The sequence below is a fragment of the Lupinus angustifolius genome, chromosome LG11, assembly GCF_001865875.1.
Source record: "Lupinus angustifolius cultivar Tanjil chromosome LG11, LupAngTanjil_v1.0, whole genome shotgun sequence".
NCBI lineage: Eukaryota > Viridiplantae > Streptophyta > Magnoliopsida > Fabales > Fabaceae > Lupinus > Lupinus angustifolius.
Window position 1 is genome coordinate 34,658,496 of NC_032019.1, and position 22,654 is coordinate 34,681,149.

Below are 22,654 nucleotides of genomic sequence, written 5' to 3' on the forward strand. Positions count from 1 at the left end.
TCATTATTTAGTTTAATCTAATTTGGTAAGGTAACAATAGTAATATAATATTAGGAAGATGCACCATTGAATATCATTTCACAAAAAAGAATAACTAAAAGTGATGATATATATACAAATTTAATATTTAAAAAAATTAAGATATTATTGGAGTATGATTGATTTAGTTTAATCAAATTTGATTAGCCATAACAATATACTTAAGTTAGAAAGATAAAACATTGATTATGATTTCACAAAAAAATAAATAACTAAAATCCATGATTGTTAAAAATATATCACTTATTGGATTAACATTGATTTAGTTCAATCTAATTTAATTATATAAATAATTTATGATTTGATTTTTAATTATGTCCATTATTACTCTATGTTGCACTTACTATAAATTAAATAGTACCCATGCTTATTTTTCATTGAAATACTACAAACATCATATCATAACATATTTAACCTAGTTTTTCTTGCAAATATATCTCATTCAATGTGTTCCTCAAAAGTTTCAATCTTGTTACTATATACTCTTTCCATCATTCTCATTTCTCATGCTCCTTTTGCATCTTCAGATGAAGTTGACATTGAAGATCTATGTAATGAAGCTAATAATGCTGGATTTTCAAGTGGAATTACCATAGATGATTGTTTTCACTTTCTGAACTCAAACCCTAAATACCAATCAGCTGATTTTCATGATCTCTCAAAGTTCATCATGCAGTATGCAATAAATAAAGGGTTGGAAGATCAGAATACAATAAATGAACTTGCAAAGAATCATACAGATTCTAAAGACATTGCTGAATGTTCAAATGTTCATTATAGTTCTACTATTTCATTGTTTAGAAGTGCACTAAGAAAATTGGATTCAGATAGTGAAGGTGCATTTCATGATGCTTTAGATGCTAGGCATGGTATTGAAGAATGCAATCGAATGGTATATGATAGGAAATTAGATGCTGAAACCAATGGTACCATTTATGATATGAACAAAATAATGGTTTTTTTGAGTGATATTTCTACTGTTGCTATTCACTTATATCAAGATGATCACCCTCCTGATCAACTAAGATCTTCTGTCTCAAAATCTTTCCGTCCCCATATTCCAAGCTAATCATATCTCACTGAATCACATAAAAATATTATGTTATATTTTTTTTAATTTTCTTTTTAAGTATGTGTCAAACTTCTATTGGATTGGGACACAAAAAAGTGGGATAGCTGATCCTCATTCCCTACTGATAATGTTTAGAGGGAAACTAGCTTTATTGCATTTGTTTTTCTAATATTTTTGGCTGTTTTTATCTTTGTAATAATTCATGCCAAGCTAGTTTGATATGCTAATAAAATTTGTCTAATATCATTTCCTCGGATAAATAATATATTGACTGTGTATAAATCTTTTTGTTAACAATATATAGATATTATGCTAAAAATAAAATAATTTTCTATTATCTTTTCTCGTTAAATTAAACGTCAAATATTAAAAAAATTATGAATACAAAAATAACATGAAACAAAAAGTAACATAGTAATATAAGACTAGAAAAATATAAGTTGCACACATTACAAGACAAATTTCAATTACACTTATCTACATGACATAGATTTGCTTTTTTCATTGATTTGATTTAAATACCTCAACCTTCTTTTTATTTATTTATTATAGAAATTACCCTGATTTCCCCATGTATATTCTTTTTGATATGAAAAATTAAATTAGAGAAGCATAAGTGGCGTTAATCCAATATAAAAGAAAGATTAAGAATTGATCTTTTCTAAAAAAGAAGAAATGCAAGCTAATGGATCAATATATGAATTAGCAAAAAGATAAGAAGTCGGAACTACACTTGCTTGGAAGGAAGACCAAGAACAAATTTGAATCAAATCCATTATATGCATAAAGCTCAATGGTTGATATGCAAAAATAACATCATTCCTTATAATCCAAATAAAGTACACTACATAAAACTATATCATTATCCACAACTTAGATCCTCTAACTGTAAGACTAATGGCATTATGCATGTTCAAAGGCTTGACAATTATTGTAGGGTTTGGTGCACCAACCCGGAGCCACATATAAACACCTATCCACATGGAAGAAGAAAATTCACAAGAAAGAAAAAGATGTTCAATGGATTTCCCATGTTGCAAAAAACACATCGAATAATCAGTCTTAGTGATAACATGGCTTATTGGCTTTTAAAGAGCTCTACCCTTGCATGAAGTTTTTGTCTAATAAGTTTTCAAATAACATCGCACTTTTAAAGGAACACAATTAATCCAAGATTTAAATAAGGTGTTACCTAAAGGCAAGATATTTGGATCAACTTGAATGAGATACGCCGACTTCACCACATACTTCCTAGAAGCCATCTCCACATATCTACAATGTCCTTCTTCTACAAATGATGTCTAATCAACTCATACAAAATCCTGACCACAATCTCCTATCTATCAAACAAGTGACGACACCATTGTATCTCCCAGGCCCACAAGTAATTATTCCACCTTCCACACTCAGCCACTTTTGCCCTTCTAATCAAGGCTAAGGCCAATAATCTAGGGAAAAGATTTTTCAGACTTTGATTAACCATCCAAGTATCCAACCAGAATAAAGTTTGAGTACCATCCCCTATTTCTCTCCAAATGTTCTCATCAAACCATCCCCATTATCACGCCAATTTGAACCAATTTTACGCAAATATTTCCACCAAGTAGAAGCTGAGTTGTTAGCAAAGACAAAGGAGTCATCCCCATATTTTGAGTTAAACACATTAACCCAAAAATCATTATTCTCATGCATCATGTGCCACTTCTACTTCCCAAGTAAGGAATTATTGAACTGAGATAAATCTTGAACACCCAACCCAACCAAAAGATTTAGGTTTACAAACCTCTTTCCAGGATATTCAAGTAATGTCTTTACCCCCTTATACAAAGATAATAGGTAGGTAGGAATGCTAGAGAGATGGGAATTTAGAAGTATTGACCTACCGCCTAAAAAATATGCTTACATTTCCATGATGCAAGTCTCTTCGAGAACAATCAATAATGCACTGCCAAGTTGACATCCTTCTTGGTTTAGCCCCCATCGTTATCCCCAAATAAAGGAACGGAGTAGAGCCAATTTGTCAGGCTAAGAATCTCACCACTTCAAGAATTAAAGAATCTAAGATGTCAATGCCAAATAAGGAGCTCTTTCGAGCATTAACTCTCAATCCATAAGCTACTTTAATACATCTTAGGATATTAATATTCTTGATATTCCATAGATTAATAGCTAAAGGTTGGTACACTAGAATCGTGTCATGGACAAACTAGAGATCACACACCTTCATCCCATGTCTACCAATTTTATAGCCATCAAGTAATCCCGTAATTCTATCTTGCCTCACCACTATGTCATCCAAGATATTCCTCTCATGAATAAAAGTCGATTTAGAGGAACTAATGAGAGAACCCATCACAATTTCTAGCCTCCCTGCGATAATCTTTGCCATAATCTTATATAAGGAAACCACAAGAGAAATTAGAGCAATAGAAGAAGAATTAAGACCTCTAGATAACCTCTGTTATCAATGGAACTCCTAATCAAAGAGAATAATGTTCTTCTAAACAACTTCCCAAAACGTCTGAAAATTTTGAAGTTAAAACCATCTAGCCCCTGACTTTTATCTCCTGCACAATTCCACATTGCCGCTCTAGTTTCATCCCGAAGGAAAACAATATCCAAAACAATTCTCTAATCATGAGAAAGTCTTCGGAATTCAACCCCATCAAGCGTAGGTTTCTCCAAAGCCTAATAGGAAAACAAGGATTTGAAATATTCTGATCATTTTCTTTTCTTATGCCCGAATCTTTCAATGATGTTCCTTTTTTTTTTCTTTTCTCTTGTGAAGGAATAAGCATTTTGTTTCCGTTAAGTTGGTATAGCATGTTATATCTTGTACTTGCCATTTCTTAAGATAGGAAGATTATTCCTCTTGAAGCACTTGCTCTTTATTCATAGACCATTAAATCTAATTATAAATATTATACTTAAGATATGTAGCAACAGTGTTGGGTTTGATTCTTACTATTAGTTTATCCATTTCAATACCATTGTTATATCTCCCTCAAGGAGTATTGTAATTCATATAACATATATTTATGACATAACAATGCCATTTTATTGCACAAACACACAGTTAGAGAGCAAAGTGAGAGTTTGATTTTTAGTAATTACAAGCACATAGTCTCACTTTTAGTAATTACAAGCACACAAACTAATGAAGGGAGTAAACTTTTGTGATGCAAAAAAGGGTATTTGTAATCTATGTGATAACTAATTGGCCATTCACCTAACTCTAGCTATGAATCACAATTACCGATATGTGTCAGATATAATACGTATCCGATATACTGATACATATTTTTTCTAAAGTATAAGATACGATATGTTTAGGGATACATGTATAAAATAGTAAAAAAAATACATAAAATATGATAAAATTATAAGTGTAAATCAAAATATTTAAAGTAGAAAATATAATGGAAATTGCAAATCATTGTCTTCCAAAATTCTAAATATATCAAAACTAGAAAATATAGTAGAATAATTCATAAAATTGCTTATTATCTAGCCCTAGAAACATAAATAGTATCACATCTCCTCCTTGACCATCATCTACAAAGAGGATGTCTTCTACTTCTTGTTCATCAAGAGATAGTGTTGCCACTTAAAAATGTTTCAAATACTTATCCTATCTATCCTAGTTTTTTGCTCCATACTTCAAATTCTTGAAGTTGATGATGTTTGTTGAGTTTAAGGATGATCGGATGATTTCTATTTTATCCTTTATTGAGTGATCTACTTACTTCAAGAGTAAGATTTTTAACCCATCTTAGTCACAGAGAAATCCAATTGTTTCAATTAGTGAGTAAATCTAAATATTAAGTGTCCATAAAATTAATGTTTATGATAAAAAGTAAATTTAAAAAACATACTCTTGAAGTAAATGTATCCTTACTCTATTTATATATCTCCATTCCAAATTGTCAACTTTAGATCTAAGTTGACAATGATAACCAAGGTCTGTTGTCAATTTTAGACATTGGCTATGGTCACAACTAGAGTAAAAAAGTTCATATTTTTCAAATTAATTCACTTATTTTAAGATTAAGATAAAATAACTTACTCTACAGCTTAGTCATCTATTGTAGGGAAATTCAATGATTTTCTAGAATTGATGACTAAGATGTAGATTAAGTTTTTTAATCTTACTTTTGGAGTAAATGAATCTTTTCTTTAATAATTATTTCATTACAATAGTGCTGAAATTCTAAAACACCTATACATTGTTCAAAAACAACAACAAAAATACATTGTTTAACAACAACAATACTATATTGTTCAAAAAACTAGATTTGCAACTGAATTCTTGATGCCTTTGGAACTTAAAAATCTCATCATTTTATTAAGTAACAAAGAAGCAATGCCAAAATGAAAGGAATGAAAATGTTAAAGGAATTACAAGTACAAAGAAAGAGTCATAAAAAAACCAGAACCATATTGAGGTTTCTCACTTTATATTGTGCTCAAGAATCTTCTTCCTTGCTATTTAAGTTCTCTAGTTGCTTGCATGGTTGGTTTCTTTGAAGCCACCGGAAGAATTGCACATATATATATATATATATATAAAGTATCTTTTGGTATAAGAAGATAAGTTATCTCATCTAACCATTACAATCATAACATGTGTTATATCTAATCATTTTCTATAAAAATATTTCTAAAACTAAGCAAAATAGTATACATGTCATACTTTTACTGTCCGGAAGAGATAAATTATCTCCTGATGCGAGAAAATACTTTATTATATATATATATACTTCTCATATTCACATTATATGCCTTATATTTCATAGCTAGATCATTGCCTTTTATTTGAACATAGGACACCCTGCCACTTGAAGGAGGTATTTTCTAAGTTTAATATTTCACTCAATATTATGATCAATCTCAAAAAAATTATTATATATTTATGCTTAATATGTGCTTTTTATGGGGAATTTGCTGCATTTTTAAGTCAACAGACATTTTTAGTTTAATATCAATGTATTATGAATACTTTGTTATTTTTATTTAAGAGTGAATAATGTGTATAATGATGTGGTATGCATTTTAATTTCATTTTATAGAGTAATAATGTTCTTTTTTTCATGGAGGAATGACCCATATTCTGTTAATGGTTGCAGTTTATTACTTTATAGAGAGAAATGTCTTCACTAAAAGTAAATGAAAAGCTGCTTAAGGAACTTGAATCAATGGGAATTCAACAGCCACATGCAATTCCAGCACTTTATTATTCTGGTCATATATAAAATAATATATTAGTATACATGAAATTTATGTGTAGAGTTGTTGAATTTTTTTAACTGAAAAAAACAAATTTATTAAAGATGTTTTTTAATGTACAATATATTACATAAGACATTTTTATTAAAGATGTTGATTTACTTTATGTTAAGATTGTTTCTTTAATCAATTTAGTGCAAACTAACTAATAATTAGAGGTTGTTTCATCAAGGTAAGGTAAATGTTAGAAAGTGAAACTTGAAATTCATCTTTAAGTTGTTGCATTTTAAATCATGCAGTAATTGCCACAGTCACAATGTATTTTCTTGTGCTTTAAGATTCCAAGCTCTAAAACCTTTGATACAATCACATTTCATTTTCAGCTCTCCTTTGAGAAGTTGGTTTCTTATTGTGTTTTAAATTGCAGCTACAATCGCGAGTAATGGTGGTTATTGCCGTTGTTGCTATGTATATAGCGATTGTTGAGGGGCGAATTTTTGTGATTAAAAAAATATTTTTTAATTTGATGCGGTCTGATGTGGCTCGATGCAACGTAAGTGTAGGTTATGGGGATCACAACATCTATACCTATTTGGTCACATCATTGTGATTTGGTCACATCATTGTGATTTGGTCACATCATTGTGATTTGGTGTGATACGGTTATGGTGATCACAACAACTGTAACAATAATCTAAATTGTGGACCGCATCACCTGATGGATGGCCGCAATATTATGATTGCAGTGACCGCCACAACAGCATTACACCGCAATTGCAGTGTGACTCCCAACCACAATGATGTGGCCATAACACAACTTCAGACCGCATTTGGACCACATCATATCACATCGAATTCACAAATATTTTTTTTGATCACAAAATAAATCACACTGTAACGGCCACAATCCACATCGCAACGGCCACAATGACTGCATACTTATTGCCTGAAAGGAAACTACATGGTAGGACAGAATATGACTCAAATAGAATTCTTGTGTGTAGTTTCAAAAGCTTCTTACAGAAAAGCTACAATTGGACAAAGTGATTATGAGCAAAAATGAATTCTTTTATGTATGAATGCATGCATGCCTTCACAGAGAGAGGAATAAAAATTTGTGGTTACCATATCAAAGATTTGATTATATGATCAAGACTTCTTTATGGTTTATGACAAAAAAGTGCTTCTTATGTGTATGTTTGAGCTTTTCTATTTGCAGTTTCATGAGAGAATTTCCTTAAACACAGATTTTTTTGCTTTAACAGGAAATACTAGCGTAGAGAAAGCTATAAGTTGGTTAATTCATCATGACACTGATTCTGATATTGATGAGATGCCATTGGTATAATACCTTACCCTGGTTTTTTTTTTACTTCATATGTATTCAGAAGCCATAAGAATATGATTTTTATGCTTGGCTATGAGTTAAAATTTCCATTGAAAAATGAAGATACTATGTATTTTTTCGTACTACCGACACCTATGGGTAAGGAGCTAATTACTTTCGGGGTGTATGACTGCCCCTCCCAACAAGTGTCGTTCATAGGAATTGAACCATTGACTCATTGGTCATCCTGGAATCTAGCAGAGCCTTACATCACTAGACCAATACCTTGTTGGTCCTTCTGAAGATACTATGCATGCTTGTAATTATTAAATACATAATATTTGTTTGAACTTAGATATAACTGTGTTCTATTAAAAGGCAAACGTTTTATATTTTCATCTACCCCTTCCGATCTTATGTAAAGTCTCAATCTTATCCTACTATTCTTATTGGAATTGTGTTTCAGGTAGATGTAGATATTCCTATTGAGTCTACTGAATCATTCCCTACCACTGAAGAAATGAGAATCACAGCAGAAAAGTTAAGGTTTATGACCTTAATTTTTTCTCCATAGTAACTGAGCTTTTGACATGATTAAATTGTCTATTTTTTGGTAAATGTTGATATGATAATTTTCAAGTGTTCTTCCTCTTTCCTTATCTGGTTGCTCATTGGTTTCTCTGTTAGGAAACAAATGCGTAAGAGGAAAGAGGAAGAAGAAAAGAAAATCGAAAAGGAAAGGGAGAAGGTATGTTAAATTTAACATCTTCTCCATGTAAAATAGTTTCTTATCTAATGTTTTTTGTGTTTCACCCTCCTATATTTTTGTTTACCATATTATGCAATGATTGTGTTGGATAGAAGCTACAAAACATGCTAAAGTATGCAAATAAAATGGTGCAGTTTCTGAATTCCTTGCTACAATGTCATAGAGGAAGACACTAATTTTCATTCATATATGGACCCATGTATATATTTTATTCTGATAGAAGCATGTATGTGGCATTAAACCTTTGGTATCATGGACAAGACTGAAGTGAATCATATTTATTCTGTAGTTTTGACTATCAAGAAATCTTGTTCAATTGATCATAAACTGGTTGGTTTTGTGTAATCATAAAGCTAGTATATATCTTGGCGCAACGGTAAGGTTGTTTCTTAGTGACCATGAGGTCACGGGTCCAAATCCTGGGAACAGCCTCTCCGCTTGTATGGGTAAGGCTGCGTACATCTACCCTTCCCATACCCCAATAAGTGGGAGCCTCATGCACTGGGCCACCCTTTTTTCTATCTCTCGCATTTCCACCCTTACTTCTGTCAACATTAGTTTTGATCATCCTTAGTTGGTTTCATTGCAGGAGAGGATTCAAGCAGGTAAGAAACTCATGGAGGCAAAGCGAATTGCCGAAGAAGCTGAAAGAAAAAGGTATATGGATAGTTAGTAATTGCTTCTGTAAAATTTCTGTAGGAAATTAGTTAGCTCAACTTGTGTCCTATTATCAGGTATTTGGCCTTGAAAAAAGCAGAAAAGGAAGAAGAGAAAAAAGCAAGGCAGAAAGTTCTCCAGAAATTGGAGCAGGATAAGGTAGAGAACTAGTCTCTATACATTGTGAGTGTTTATCAGTTTAGATCACAATTTCTGACCTACTGTACTTGTTTGACAAATTTCTTTATCAGTTATTCAAAGGCCAAAGCCTTTGACACTACTCCTTAATGAATTCATCAGGATCTGTTGCACCTAAAATCTGTTCCTTTATCACATAGGCAAAATATGTGAGTAGATGGATAACACAAGGGTAATCCTATAAGGTTCTTGTTTATAAGGCAAAATAGAGGAAGAAGGTCGAGAATAGGCAGATGCATAGTTACACGGTTTTCTCATTTAGCTTACATAGAGCATACATGGTTCTGCGTACCATGTACCATATATTGAATTCCATATAAAGAAGTGTTTGTAATAATAATTTAAAAAGTAATGAGCCGAATAGAACTGCAGCTTACAGGTACTATGCACCAGAACTGATACTGCAAACCATGTAACTATGGGCAGAAGCAAGGGGTCTCTGGCTAATCGATTTTCCTCCCTCCCCTATATGTCCTCAACTTTGTGGTTGGGCCGCAATTGGATTCTCCATGACCGGCTGTACAAATTTGGCAGCCAGTCCAGTCACATGGGATTTGCAGCTGTCCCCTTCAATCTTCTCGGTGCCCGTCCGAGATCATTGCAGCTCTGATACCATTGTTAGCATTGTTATTTTGGTTGGGAGGGGTGATTGCATGGGTGATGTGACATGTTGGTTCCATCCAAGCATGCCACCAATCGTCCATACCATCACTCCTTCCAAGCCCGAATCCTCTATTTGCACCTTAGTAGAGATATGACATCCCATTAAAATATTTTTCCAAATGGGTTTCTTCAGCATTAATAGAACTAACATTCAAAAACATGATGAATCAGAAACATGATGAAAATGTAACATAAATGCATAACTCAGTTAAATATTTTAAGAACTTTTTATGAACACTTGAGGGGAATTTACAAAAACACTTGTTGGTGTTATACCAGTGACCTTAAATAATTTGTTTCTGATTCTGGGTTTCATTTTATTGGACACATTGAATTGAAAGGCTACATGTATGTATATCTTCAGTTAAATAGAAGGTCTATACACTCAATACCCTCAATACCCTCAGAAGTTCATGAACCTGTGAGATCTTCTGCTACTGCAGTAAGGGAAAACAAGGTATCATTAAGATCAGTCTTACTTTACATTACATTTATGGTTACTTGTATTTCATAATCAGAAAAACTATTTCCTTTTCGGTTGTCCATTTTTTCGCTTCTGCGTAACATATGTCTTTTAACATTCAAATGAGTTTTGGTTTGATGGAAGTTGCAGAATTTAAAACCGGACTACACAACTGCGAAAGTTGATCACCTAAGAGAATGTTTGAGGTCCCTGAAGCGTAATCTCCAGGTAAATAGCTTATATCTACTTCCATCAGCATATTCACACTATCAAGTGATATTAGCACAGAAACTAGACATTCCTGCTACATGAACCTTGGCTCATGTGCATCCTTCTATAACAAGTAATGACTAGTCAGGTTTACAACTATTTACTATGCAGTGTACACATGATATTTTCATTACTCAATATTAGCAACTTTCAAAAGAAAAAATGAAACGCTGTCGATTTTCATCACGTGAACTTGTTTTTTTGTCCGTTTATGTTGTTCATAAACAAGTTGAAGATTTTCATGTGTCCTTTCCTACAATAGAAAGCTTTGTTTCTTTAACTCAAAGACATTTACATGAAAACTAAATGAAATGTCGTAGTTTCATTTGTTCTGCTTCAAAATTTGACTCGATTTTACGTGCAAAATATGCTTAGTGCTGTGATACATATTCTTGATGAATAAAGATTAACATATAGTCTTGTCTGTGAATGAGATCATGCATGTCATTGTGATGTATACTCGATTTATGCAGTCAGAAAAAAAACTGATTCTAATATAGATTTGACTATCAATAGCAATGTTCACTCCCTATAATGTTTCTTTTATCATTTTTGAAACCTCTATAGGGAGAGAATGCCAGAGTCAGAAGGGCCTTTGAAACTCTTCTAATCTATATAGGAAATGTTGCCAAGAATCCTGATGATGAAAGATACAGGATGATCAGACTGAGCAACCCAGTATTCCAGGTAGGATATTTCTTTTGTTGATCTTAAGATTTTGCATTCTCTATTGGCCACTTTAGATTATGGTATCACTTTCTTAAATCATGTATACTAATGTAACATAATGTTTTTTATAACGGCGATAAGTGAGTAAACTCAGTAGAGAAACAAGTTTTAAGCTCCATATTCATGTTTAAGGTTGCAAAATTTGTCTGAACTTTGTAGAATTGTTCTCCTGGGTTGGAGTCATGTTACATAGGTGATTGGAAAATTATCTTTCAATCACAACATGCTTAAAAAGTAGGCTCCAACCAGTGTTTTAAATTGTGGTGCAATTACTGAGATTGTGGTCATTGCGGTCTCTGCGATGCAAATTGTGGTCATTGTGGTATAAAAAGTAGGGTTCAGACCGTATCAAGCCACATCAGACTATATCAATGCAGTCCGATGTGGCCTGATACGTTCTAATGCGGCCTAAATGCGATTTGATGCAGTTGAGTTGCAGCCCATGCGGCCGCATCATTATAATTCAGTGTCACATTGCAATTATGGTGTGACGCAGCGGTCACTGCAACCGCAATGTCAATCGCTGGGTTCAACAATAGCATCTTGATTCATGAGTATTATGCTGCACTGAATGCTTGCATTGGCTACACTTTTTTTCTCATAATGCTTGTAACAGGAGAGAATTGGGAGTTTAAAGGATGGTGTGGAGTTTCTTGAGCTTTGTGGATTTGAGAGAAGAGGTGACTTTTTGTATATTCCTCACAAAAAGATTGACACTACACTACTAAATTCAGCTGGATATGTATTAAATTCAGCATTGACAAATCCTTTTTTTGGAGCTTTAAGTACTTGTGATTAAGTTTCAATGCCATTTGTATGAAATTAGAATAAAATTGGATTATCTCTTAGAGACATAATGTATGTGATACATTAACATTAAGCTTGGCAATGAAATCAACTCATATTATTGATTCAATATCATGCTCAAATTGTAGTGTTTAGAAAAGCTCTTCATTAAGATTCTAGAAAGTGGAAGCACTTCAAGGTTCTTTATGAAGTGTGCACTTACCAAGCAATGCTATGCTTCCAAAATCAATAAAGGAATCAAGGTTGAGATATGTTATGAGACTGATAAAGAAAGAGTTTCAAAAAGAACATCAAAATAGTTTAAAAACAGAACATGCATCTGTGAATATTGTTTCAACCATGTATTTGGTTGGATATATTTGAGGTGTGTTAGGGAAAACAAAGAAGGAGAATGAAATACTGATAATTGTAACAGTTCTTCTTACTATAAATTCCATTCCATAAATTTTTCTATAGTAATTATTATTCTGCCATTGACTATAGTAAGAACTCTTAGAAGTGAAAATTGAGATCTAAACTTCTAGCATTATCCTAGAAAACTCTTGCATTTGATCATCAGGTAAATCCAGACATATACTAAGACCTCCTTGATCTTGTGGTCCGGGCAATAAGATAACCAAACCCGGCTTAACTGCAAGTGGAGTTGCACATTTTAGTCTACCCCATGCAAAATGTTGCTCCTCTAGCCCCAACCTCCACCATGCCACCAAGGAGAAACTATCTTCCCGGCAAGGCACCCCTTTGTTCACTTCCAACCAATCTATACCCGACTTAATGTACTCGTCATTGAGTCTTTCGATACCTTCTTGCACTTTTCGTATGTGATAAGCATCTTCCAATTCCATAAGCTCCCTCACAGTTGCTCTTGCATAGCCGGGAACCAATGCATTCCCTGCGAAGCCGTCTGGAAGTTCGGGAACAACCCTTTTCCTTGCATCGACAGGAAACAGCATTGTGGATACCTTATCCTCTGGCATCTTTGTTGCGATGCTTCTCGCCTTCCATATTTTCGCTGCAACAACATGAAAAGTGGTGCTATTCTTTAAGTTGCTGTCTTTCAAAGCTTTCTTTTTTAAGCTGGCAATGTTTTGCATTGATAAATGAAGCACGTGAACTTGGTTTTCTGTCATCGAGTGTCTAGCATTGGTTCCACTCGTGCCGCGAACCGTAAACAAGTTAACTATGTCAGTAGACTTTGAATACTCATAATGTGGATGACTTATCTTTGGAGGGATCCGAGATCTTAGCGGTATCCTATTTGGATTAGGTATGATGATGAAATCATCGCCGCATGTTAATGCAGCCAAATTTGCCTCAAAATCTCTTACTGCTAGACCGTCTAGTATGCAATGGTTGTAATGAGACGCAAGTGCCAAACTTCCACAGCCAAACTGTGTAAGCTGTCACAAACAAGTAATATAATTAACTTTATCACTAAACATTCTTAGATAAAATGAAACCAATGTGAAAAAACCATACAACAAAACATGTCAATCATTCTATCTATCAAGTGAATGTTAACCTGTAAAGATGCAAGAGGCTTGTCTTTCAGTTCAGTTTCTTCTTCACCCTCATCAACCAAGAAAACAATCAATTCCCTTAACTCCGGATTCGGCGCAGAAATCACACCAAATTCACTCAGCTTTCTATCAGTTCTTGCAGCAGCAACCACAATACCCGCATCGTTACAGTCTATTTCAAACCGAAGATTATCCTCCGAACTTGGCACTAATCGGCCAGCCATAAAGCCGTAATGCACAAGCATTTTACTAAGTGCACTGAATAATTTGCTATAAATCTCATAGAAGCTCATTTCACAACTTGGAGGATCAAAAAAGGAAGCAGAATCTTGGTAAACAACAAGGGTCAGGTCAATATTTGACAAGAATATTCTCTTATAGGGTGTTGGTTTCTCAGGAACAATTACAACCTTTTCAACTAGTTCAAACTTACTCATTCTGCACAATATCTCTAGTTCAGCTTCTTCTAAACACAACCAGCACAAATATTGATACAAACTCAATATAAAGTCATGTAACTACCAAGGTTTTAATTCTAGCTACAGTTACAAATGTTGATGTGCTAAGGTTATGGAGTCGCCAAAATCATATAACGACTGCGACCCCGTGATCGTATGAAACGTTAAGATTTTGGTAGTTTATGAAACCGCGACTTTAACTGTTATTTAAAACCTTGGTTAGTATGTTTCTTAACAATTAATACACTGAAGTTACATGTCTGTATAACAAGTTACTTAATAAACATTTTAAACAAATGAAATTAAAGAGTAATAAAACTATGGTGTAAGAGTTTAGCTGTTATAGTATAAATTAATGAGGAATATGTTAACAGAAATTCTTTATGAAATGTTTTTAAAGCAATTGAATTGAATTGGACCATTAAACTCATGTTACATGCAACTATGGTTTGGGAATAGAAGTAATAAAATACTAATAAATTATGAGTGTAATATCTATGCATCGATGGTACGAAGATTTATACACAGTCAGTGCACTATTCACCATTCATTTATATTACTTTTGTTTAAGAGTCAATAATAATTAAAAATGAATGATAAATGATACAGTAACAATGTAAAAATAATTACAATGTCTGTTACATACATAATTGAATACTAATATGATTATTATTTTGCACAAAGAATGACAAATGCAACATAAGACATGAGAAACAATTATAAATGAAAAGTTGGTCTCTGGCGTAAAACTACACTAAATCCACAGATATCATATTAGGCTAAAAGTTCGATTCATGGAAGCAAGAGACAGTCGCGCACCCTGAAAGGGATTAACTCTTAACTCATAGGGTGAGAGGCCTTCGTTATACCAAAAAAGACACAAGATGCAATTGAAATTCAACAAACATCTCTCTAATTCTTGGTAACTATTTGTCCTACCATTCAAAAAGTTGAGGAAAAATTGGATTGAACAATTGGTAAGCACACATCTAACACCAAAATGGTGGAACTGAGAGAGAAAGGAAGGGTTAGAGAAACACATCAGAAAATTTCTGCAAAACTTACAAACTTGAGCAAATGCAGAATAATATTATGGTTAATATTGCACTTTCATGAAGGGACCAAAAATTTAATATTTCTGAAATATGAGATGGTTTTGCAACAAAATTAAGGATGATACTAATAAAATCTCTTCCTTAAAACTTTGTTTATCAATGTATCTCAACCTTTCCTTCAAATCTAGTGTCTTAGTGTTTGAGCCTGAAGATTTTGGTTATCTTCCAAGAGTCTGTCATATTCAAGTAGTAGATCTGCAGCTTGCTTTTGAAGAGAAGCGACATGAACTTCGGCGGTCTCAATTCTTTTGTCCTTCTCTTTCGATTCCAACCTCGCCTTTTTCAAGCTTTCTGATAGCTGCTTTATCTCCTTAGAAGATTTCTCTTCCTTTTCTTTCAGGTTAACAGTTTCTTTTTTAAGATTTTCCAATTCTTCTTTAGAAGCTCCTGCATTGCTCCTCAAGTTAATAAGTTTTTGGAGATAATGGTGAACACGGTCGATTAGGAATCCAAGGAATAAGGTAAAACCTGCAAGATCAAAGTAATTCATTTAAGACAAGATAATCTAGCGAGCTATGTGAGAAAGATGCATGCTAATTGTTGTTAATTTTTAACTAAGTTTACATCAAACAGACTATTACATGTTTCGGTCGCCGTTGATTTGTACTTAAGGTGTAATCAATCTTTTTATAAAGCCTTGCATGCAAGCAGCTAATGGCCAGTCAAAAAATTGGACTCCTCACAGCAGCGCCGAACCAATCAAGATCAAGAAAAATATGATACGTAGATTTTGTACGCATCATGGCCCATTATGCAGTTAATCGAAGAATAAACTTGCAGAGTAGATTGCCGAAACTGATCGCATGGCAAAAATAAAACATGCATGTGCCATATTCTATTAAAAATAAATAATAAAAAAACACAACAACAGCAAAAACAGATAGTTTCAAAACTTATTCTATAATATTTGGTCTAAACTTCAAAATGTAAAGGGTCAGAACGACAGAACCCTCTTGCTATGAAAGCCAACAGTTTAAAACCTACCTATAGTATCAAGATTTTAAGATGAAGTAGAATGCAAGATCAAATAAAGCCATGACCGAATTTCCTGAAATTTCTAAAAACTTGAAAAAATAACAACAAAGGAATATAAACTAAACAGACTCAGTAATTTCGTAACAAGCTATAGTTAACGCTAAGCCATCCCGATGCAGGAGCTTGAGTCACACATTGACTGGAGGAGAGACATGGAACTCCCCTCTAAAGCAGAGGCTCTCCCCTTTTAACAGACTGCCTTTTAGAAGAAGCCTCTCCTATCCTCGGCACCAAATTCATACCAGAGCCCATTTGTCATCCCCACAATGTGGATCGGCCGCTCTTCCCAACCAAACAAGAGTGACACCACTCTAGAGAATGAATCCCTCAATAGCTGGGTGAGAGACGCAGAGCTTCCATTTAAAGTAGAAGTCTTCCCAGCATAGCAGACTACATTTTAGAAGTCGGGTCTCCTCTACATCACATCCCTTAGAACACATAAAAGAAGTCAAAAGTCGTCTATTCGGAAATCTAAATTTAAATTATGTCTACATTCAAAAAGATTTTGTGGCGAAACCATCAATAAGAACTAAAATCTTGAATAGATGGCATATGTGCTTATCCGTCCCCACTTCTTTGATCTTTGAATCTTTCTTACTCTTTCTTGAGCTTTCGTTCACATTTTATGTACACAGCTCTGATCTATTAATTTTCTAGAGATCCCAAATATCAGCCCATCCTTTACAAAAACAAAGCCCTTTAACCTTACCACATTCCATGGAGTTGTTCCAATGAATAGACCTAATTCTAACGGTGTAAATGTGTGATCGGTCTAATATTTTTCTATAAGAATAGTACCAAACTTATATAACTACATTTCCATACGAGCTCCTTTTCCTTCATGAATCCAATCTTCTCATGGCACAAATAAATTTTTAACCACAAACTCATTCGTTAAGTCCATTCCTTGAAGAGAACACCTTTCAGACCTTCAAAAACATATCAGTTCCCCACTCAAAACAAATATTCATTATAATGACGTGATTAAATATTTCACGTTTAGGCGAATTGAATTAACTATGTTGATTAAAACATATTAGAAAAAGGGATAAAACTGAAGATAAGCTTAGACTTCCAAGGTGAGTTGGCAGTAAAAAACAATCTCTTCTTCAAGGTCCAATTAGGACTGAGATATTTGCAACAAAAATAGCTTGAACCATCCGAAGACTAACATTTATACTCGAAATTTTAAGGGGGAGGGTTAGATGGAACGTGAGTATCATATTAGGTTCGAGTCACAGAACAAGCTCTCCATTCCAAGCTAACAAATGGCCTAATTTTGAAGTGTGGGCTCTCATCTACGTATACTGTACCTTCTTCACACTTTGTGATCAGGTACTCAAAGGAAACTACTCACTACCTATTAAAAACTTGATATATTTGTTGAAGGATAAATGAGAGACATAAATGATGCTATCTCAAAATAGGTCCAGCAATTTTATAAATTTCAAAAACTGTCGGTGTCGATAAAGTATAGCTTAAAACTCAAACTACTGAATCAAATAAAAAAAACTTTCCGAAATTGACAGCTGACAACTTAACAATAGAGCCTTTCTTATCCTTACATCCGATTAACACACTCTTCACATGAGAATATCAAACTTCCATACCTTGCATGGTACACATAAAACATATAACTTTCTCTATGCTGCACTGAATTGTTGAAGTGTTAAAATGTGAACCGTTGTAGTTCAAAGCAAAGGTGTGAGTGATGCATCGTGATCTAAGATCTCATTCCCTAGCTGATTAGTTCTTGGATTACTAATGTATCAACATGAACAATATTAACAGAATACACCAAATAACATATCAAATCCTAAACAAATGCAGTATAGTGGTAATGAATACAGAAAAAATTAATAGATATGGGTATAAAGCTACTGGACAATGCGAAAACAGAACAGAAAGAACAGAAAATACTATATAAACCTAAAGTTAATGGTAAGAGATGATGAGAGACTTAAATAAGCATGTCAGAAGAAGAAACAATTTGGCAATCACATTAATAAAGTCGAACCACTAGACAATAGGCCCAACAGCATTATCTTCATCATACTCTTCCACACAATGAGGGAACCAGTAGCTTGTTTTAGTTGCACCATGTAAGACATGTGCCATTTTTCTACACAATCACCACTACCGATGTAAGCAGTTCTAAAATCTCCATTCAAAACAAACTCAGAAACAAACAATAAGATTTTAACACCAGAATTTCATAGCTATTAGTTAGGTAACAAAATAAGGTACAAAACCTAGCACAATATTAAGTTTTCCTTCAAAGTATGCAAATGTAATAACAATTCGGTCTTTTAATTTAGAATTGACACAAATGGGTGAGCATAAAAATGAATATAACACAATAAAATCATAAACTGTGTGAGCATTAACAAAATAAGCAAGGATGCAGATGACAAAGACAATAGTAGCATGAACGCACCGATGAGCGAAGCCTCGAGCAAGTTAGTCCTCCACAGAACTTGATCCATAGGTGACATAATACCAAGCTTAGAACCTTTGTTTTGAATCTTAACAATGCTCATAAGGTTAGAAAGTAGGATCACAAACATGGTACCAGCAATAGTTTTCACTGTAGCTGGACCTTTTCCCATTTTCAACTGATCTAAGCTCTTAATAACTAGATCTCTCAATGGCCCTATTTTCACCAACAAAAGGAATGCTATAACACCCTCAACAAAAATCACCAAGAACAACAATTGAATCATCCTTGCTTCTTTTCAAAAAAATGAAATACCAACTCCACTATAATTGCCCAAAATTCCTTGCTTTCTCTAAATGGGGTGCTTTAAATTTCAAGCAAGAAGTGAACTTTCACCACAATGCACTTTCATTCTTCAAGAAGAAAACTAAAAAAGTACCCCCAGAACCTCACTCAGAGCATATTCACACCGACCCTTTTATAATTTAGCTGAAACTCAAAGACCCACATGAATATTCAACCAAAAAATTGATAGCTAGCATGAAAGCTTGAATCTTTACATGCATTAATCTAAAGGGGAAGGCTCAAAATTCTACCTTGCCATTCAAAAATCAGTGGTAGTTAGGGTTTGGGTATTTCTTTTTTTGGCTGAAAATAAACAAAAATGGTGTGTGTGTTTTACAGTAAAGAAAGGACTCAAACTACAGAACTGAAGTGCGTTGTTGCTTGATACATGGTTTTTGTCTTGTCTTGAAAGTTGAAACGGTGGTCCTGTCATTTTTTGTTAACAAAACTAGTACTTTTCTTCTTTCTTTTTGTCATTCTTTTAATATTTAATTAAAAGAATTGGTTAATGTTTTGTTATGATAAATAAACTACTACAAACCAATAATAAGTTGTTGATCTAGTAATATAAGACTTCACTTTTAAGGTTGATGGTTAGATTTTTTATAGCAATACTTGTTGGGAGGGTAGTTATAAACTCCTAAAATAGATTAATTTCTTACTCAAAAAAACGAGGGACGGCCTTGGTAGTACAAAAAATAAACAAGTACAAGAAATTTAATAGTTTAAAGAAATAAACTTTGTTTAAAAAATATGTCATCAACCCAAATAGACTTTAACATTAATACATCATAAAAGATAAACACATTGTTAATTAAAACTTAACTTGTATAAATGCAAAATAATCCACAACATTAGCCATCATAAAAGATTGTTAAAATTCAACAAAAAAACAAAGAATGTTAATAACTTGCGCCAATTTGTCTAATACATGAAAAAGTAGGTATGGAGAAATTTTGTACCATTAGTTGATTCTTCATAGTAGATTAGTAGTGAAATCATAATAATTTTGCGTTGAAAAAACAAAACAAAAATAAAATCATAGGTCAAAAGTTTATTGTTTGAGTCGTTTGTAGGAATGGCGATGGAGTGGACTGAAGTTAATTTTATACTTATTCAATCTTGAACCTGAAATTCAGAACTCGACTCTGAGTTTAGCGAGGTTAAAAACAATATTACCATTTCTAACCCCGTCATATTTTGGGTAACCTGACCAAAAACCCAAAACCAATTCTACATTTTTTTTCTTTTTTCCTCACTTTTGCTAGCATGAACGTCATTAACCGTTGAAACTTGTTTGAAAATAATGAGTTTTTGAAGTGGATTTAATGCACATTAATAGGGTCATTTATGATGATTTTTGAGTTTGTGAAATAAAAAACTCACTAGTCTCACATTCCTTGGAGGAGTGAAGTTTGAAGGCTTTATAAGCCTTAAGTTTCATCATTGAAGTCTGCCCCAAGGGGTACAATGAGTTTTATGAGTGGGTGAGGACTCACACAAACAAAACTCCTCCACAGACACACGTGCGCACCACCACCACCTCCTCCACCGCCGTCCGGCCGGCTCGGACCGTGTGTTGACCAACACACGCATGCCACACGTGTGAGACCTAGTCCACACGGTTGGAGAGTAGGAGGAGAGGATCTCGGTTTTAGATAGTGATTCGCGTGGAGAAAGGTTCCAGTCATTGGATCATGTGGGCGTTTGAGATTTGGCCACTTTTTTGGACTGTTGGATGGGGATCCGTTGGAGGCCTCCTCCCCTCATTATTACTTGCACCAAGTTGAAAGGTGTTTCCTCTCAACTTTTCTTTCTCCCCCTAATACTTCGTCGACACATTTCCGGCAACTTTCTCCCCCTTTCTTTCTGTGGCACTTAAAGAATTGGCACAGGCATCCAAAGTGGAATTTCAAGAACTAACACTGGTAGTCAGTATTGTGGGTAAAGAATTGACACAAGTAGCCATACTGTGGAAATTCAAGAACTGACACTGGTAGTCAGTATTGTGGGTGTATTCGAGAATGATTCTTACAATGCAGTAAGAAATCGTATAACAGAGAACTGAGTTGTTTTATCTTGGGGACGACGTGGTTGATAGTCTGCTTACACAATTTTAGCAGTACCACGAACCGTCTTAAAGAGAGCAACTTCGTCGTGACTCAGCCAGTAAATATTATCTCGTGCTATTCAGAATTGTTGCGAGCTAGCAGACAACAATTTTAAGACGTTTCAACTGCAATGGCATTCGTAGATAATATTACTAGACCAAACAGCTATGACCTGAACAAGCCATTTCGGTTTGACGAGACAAATTTCAAACGTTGACAACATAAGATGGAATTTTTCCTCACTATGAGAGAGGTTGTCCACGTTCTGAAAACCGACATCCCAGTGGTGTCGAATGAGACTGAAAAAGAGGAAAGGGATAAACTTGCTATTGAAATAGCTCTGTGGAATGAAAGTGATTACTTATGTAAGAACTTCATTCTGAATGGGTTGTCTAATGATCTCTATGATTACTACAACCCATACAAGTCTGTCAAATTAATTTGGTATGCACTTGAGAAAAAAATATGATACTAAGGAAGCTAAGACTAAGAAATATGCTATTAGCCGCTACCTCAAGTATCAAATGACTGATGGCAAATCAGTAGAGTCTCAGTCCCACGAGATTCAGAAAATTGCTCATGAGATCATTTCTGGGGGTATGCCCCTAGATGAGCAATTTCAAGTGGCTACCATAATTGACAAGCTGCCTCAAAGTTGGAAGGACTTCAAAAACCTTCTGAGGCATAAGACCAAAGAAATCTCTTTGCAATCTCTTATCACTCGTCTTCGTATTGAAGAAGAGGCTCGTAAGTAAGATCAGAAAGATGAGGTGCTGATTGTCTCTAACAATAGCACTAAGAAGAAATTCTCAGGTGTGGTTTTGAAGCCTTCTGACACTAACTTCAAGAATCAGAACCGAAGTGGGAATAAGGCTAAGAACATCAGTCAGAACAAGAATTGGAACCCCCAAAAGGTCCAATATGCTAAGCCACTTGCTAAGAATGACTCCGGCAACCTGTTCATTTGCTTCAAATGTGGGAAGCCAGGTCATATGGCACGCAAGTGCAGAAATAAACCTATGGATCGTCCTCCACAGGCCAACATGGTTGATGAACCATTTGTGGTTGTATTATCTAAGGTCATTATGGTTGGAGGAACTGATGGGTGGTGGGTAGATACTGGCGTATCCCGCCATGTCTGTTATGACCGTGTTATGTTCAAAACATACACGGATGTTGATGATAAGAATGTGTTGTTGGGTGACTCCCACACCATAATTGTTGCTGGAACTGGTGATGTGGAGCTGAAATTTACATCTGGGAAGACTCTGATTCTTAAAGATGTGATGCACACTCCAGATGAGGAAGAATCTAGTTTCTAGTTTTCTTCTTAATAAGGCTGGTTCTCTTACTAGGAATGAGGTATTTGTTGGGAAATGGTACGCTATTGATGGCATGTTTAAATTAAATGTT

General features: G+C 34.2%; 3 protein-coding genes across 4 annotated transcripts; 1 reads left to right on the forward strand and 2 right to left on the reverse strand.

Moving 5' to 3' along the window:
- On the forward strand, positions 5,875-12,329 carry LOC109359506 (UBX domain-containing protein 1-like). 2 transcript variants are annotated; one of them, XM_019604198.1, is made up of 11 exons: positions 5,875-5,958; positions 6,238-6,352; positions 7,603-7,679; positions 8,131-8,210; positions 8,352-8,412; positions 9,023-9,090; positions 9,168-9,249; positions 10,316-10,408; positions 10,559-10,642; positions 11,252-11,371; positions 12,030-12,329. In XM_019604198.1, the coding sequence occupies exons 2-11, from the start codon at positions 6,259-6,261 to the stop codon at positions 12,210-12,212; spliced, it is 942 nt and encodes a 313-aa protein (XP_019459743.1). In that variant the 5' UTR covers positions 5,875-5,958; positions 6,238-6,258; the 3' UTR covers positions 12,213-12,329. The 2 variants fall into 2 exon arrangements, with proteins under 2 accessions (XP_019459743.1, XP_019459744.1); XM_019604199.1 differs by having other exon boundaries at positions 10,565-10,642.
- On the reverse strand, positions 12,668-14,255 carry LOC109360078 (omega-hydroxypalmitate O-feruloyl transferase-like). The gene is made up of 2 exons (XM_019604815.1): positions 13,743-14,255; positions 12,668-13,620 (listed from the first exon to the last, which is right to left on the reverse strand). The coding sequence occupies exons 1-2, from the start codon at positions 14,175-14,177 to the stop codon at positions 12,733-12,735; spliced, it is 1,323 nt and encodes a 440-aa protein (XP_019460360.1). The 5' UTR covers positions 14,178-14,255; the 3' UTR covers positions 12,668-12,732.
- LOC109359177 lies at positions 15,256-19,481 on the reverse strand. Its single transcript, XM_019603745.1, has 2 exons — positions 18,786-19,481; positions 15,256-15,781 (listed from the first exon to the last, which is right to left on the reverse strand). The coding sequence occupies exons 1-2, from the start codon at positions 19,069-19,071 to the stop codon at positions 15,438-15,440; spliced, it is 630 nt and encodes a 209-aa protein (XP_019459290.1). The 5' UTR covers positions 19,072-19,481; the 3' UTR covers positions 15,256-15,437.

Excerpts from the sequence above, each read along its gene's own strand:
- LOC109360078 (XM_019604815.1), bottom strand. The coding sequence starts at position 14,177 with ATGAGTAAGTTTGAACTAGTTGAAAAGGTTGTAATTGTTCCTGAGAAA. Across the intron at positions 13,621-13,742 it reads AGCCTCTTGCATCTTTACAG|CTTACACAGTTTGGCTGTGG; the intron begins GTTAACATTCAC and ends TGTTTGTGACAG.
- LOC109359177 (XM_019603745.1), bottom strand. The coding sequence starts at position 19,071 with ATGATTCAATTGTTGTTCTTGGTGATTTTTGTTGAGGGTGTTATAGCA. Across the intron at positions 15,782-18,785 it reads GCTCGAGGCTTCGCTCATCG|GTTTTACCTTATTCCTTGGA; the intron begins GTGCGTTCATGC and ends TTGATCTTGCAG.
- LOC109359506 (XM_019604198.1), top strand. The coding sequence starts at position 6,259 with ATGTCTTCACTAAAAGTAAATGAAAAGCTGCTTAAGGAACTTGAATCA. Across the intron at positions 7,680-8,130 it reads ATATTGATGAGATGCCATTG|GTAGATGTAGATATTCCTAT; the intron begins GTATAATACCTT and ends ATTGTGTTTCAG. Across the intron at positions 11,372-12,029 it reads TGAGCAACCCAGTATTCCAG|GAGAGAATTGGGAGTTTAAA; the intron begins GTAGGATATTTC and ends TGCTTGTAACAG.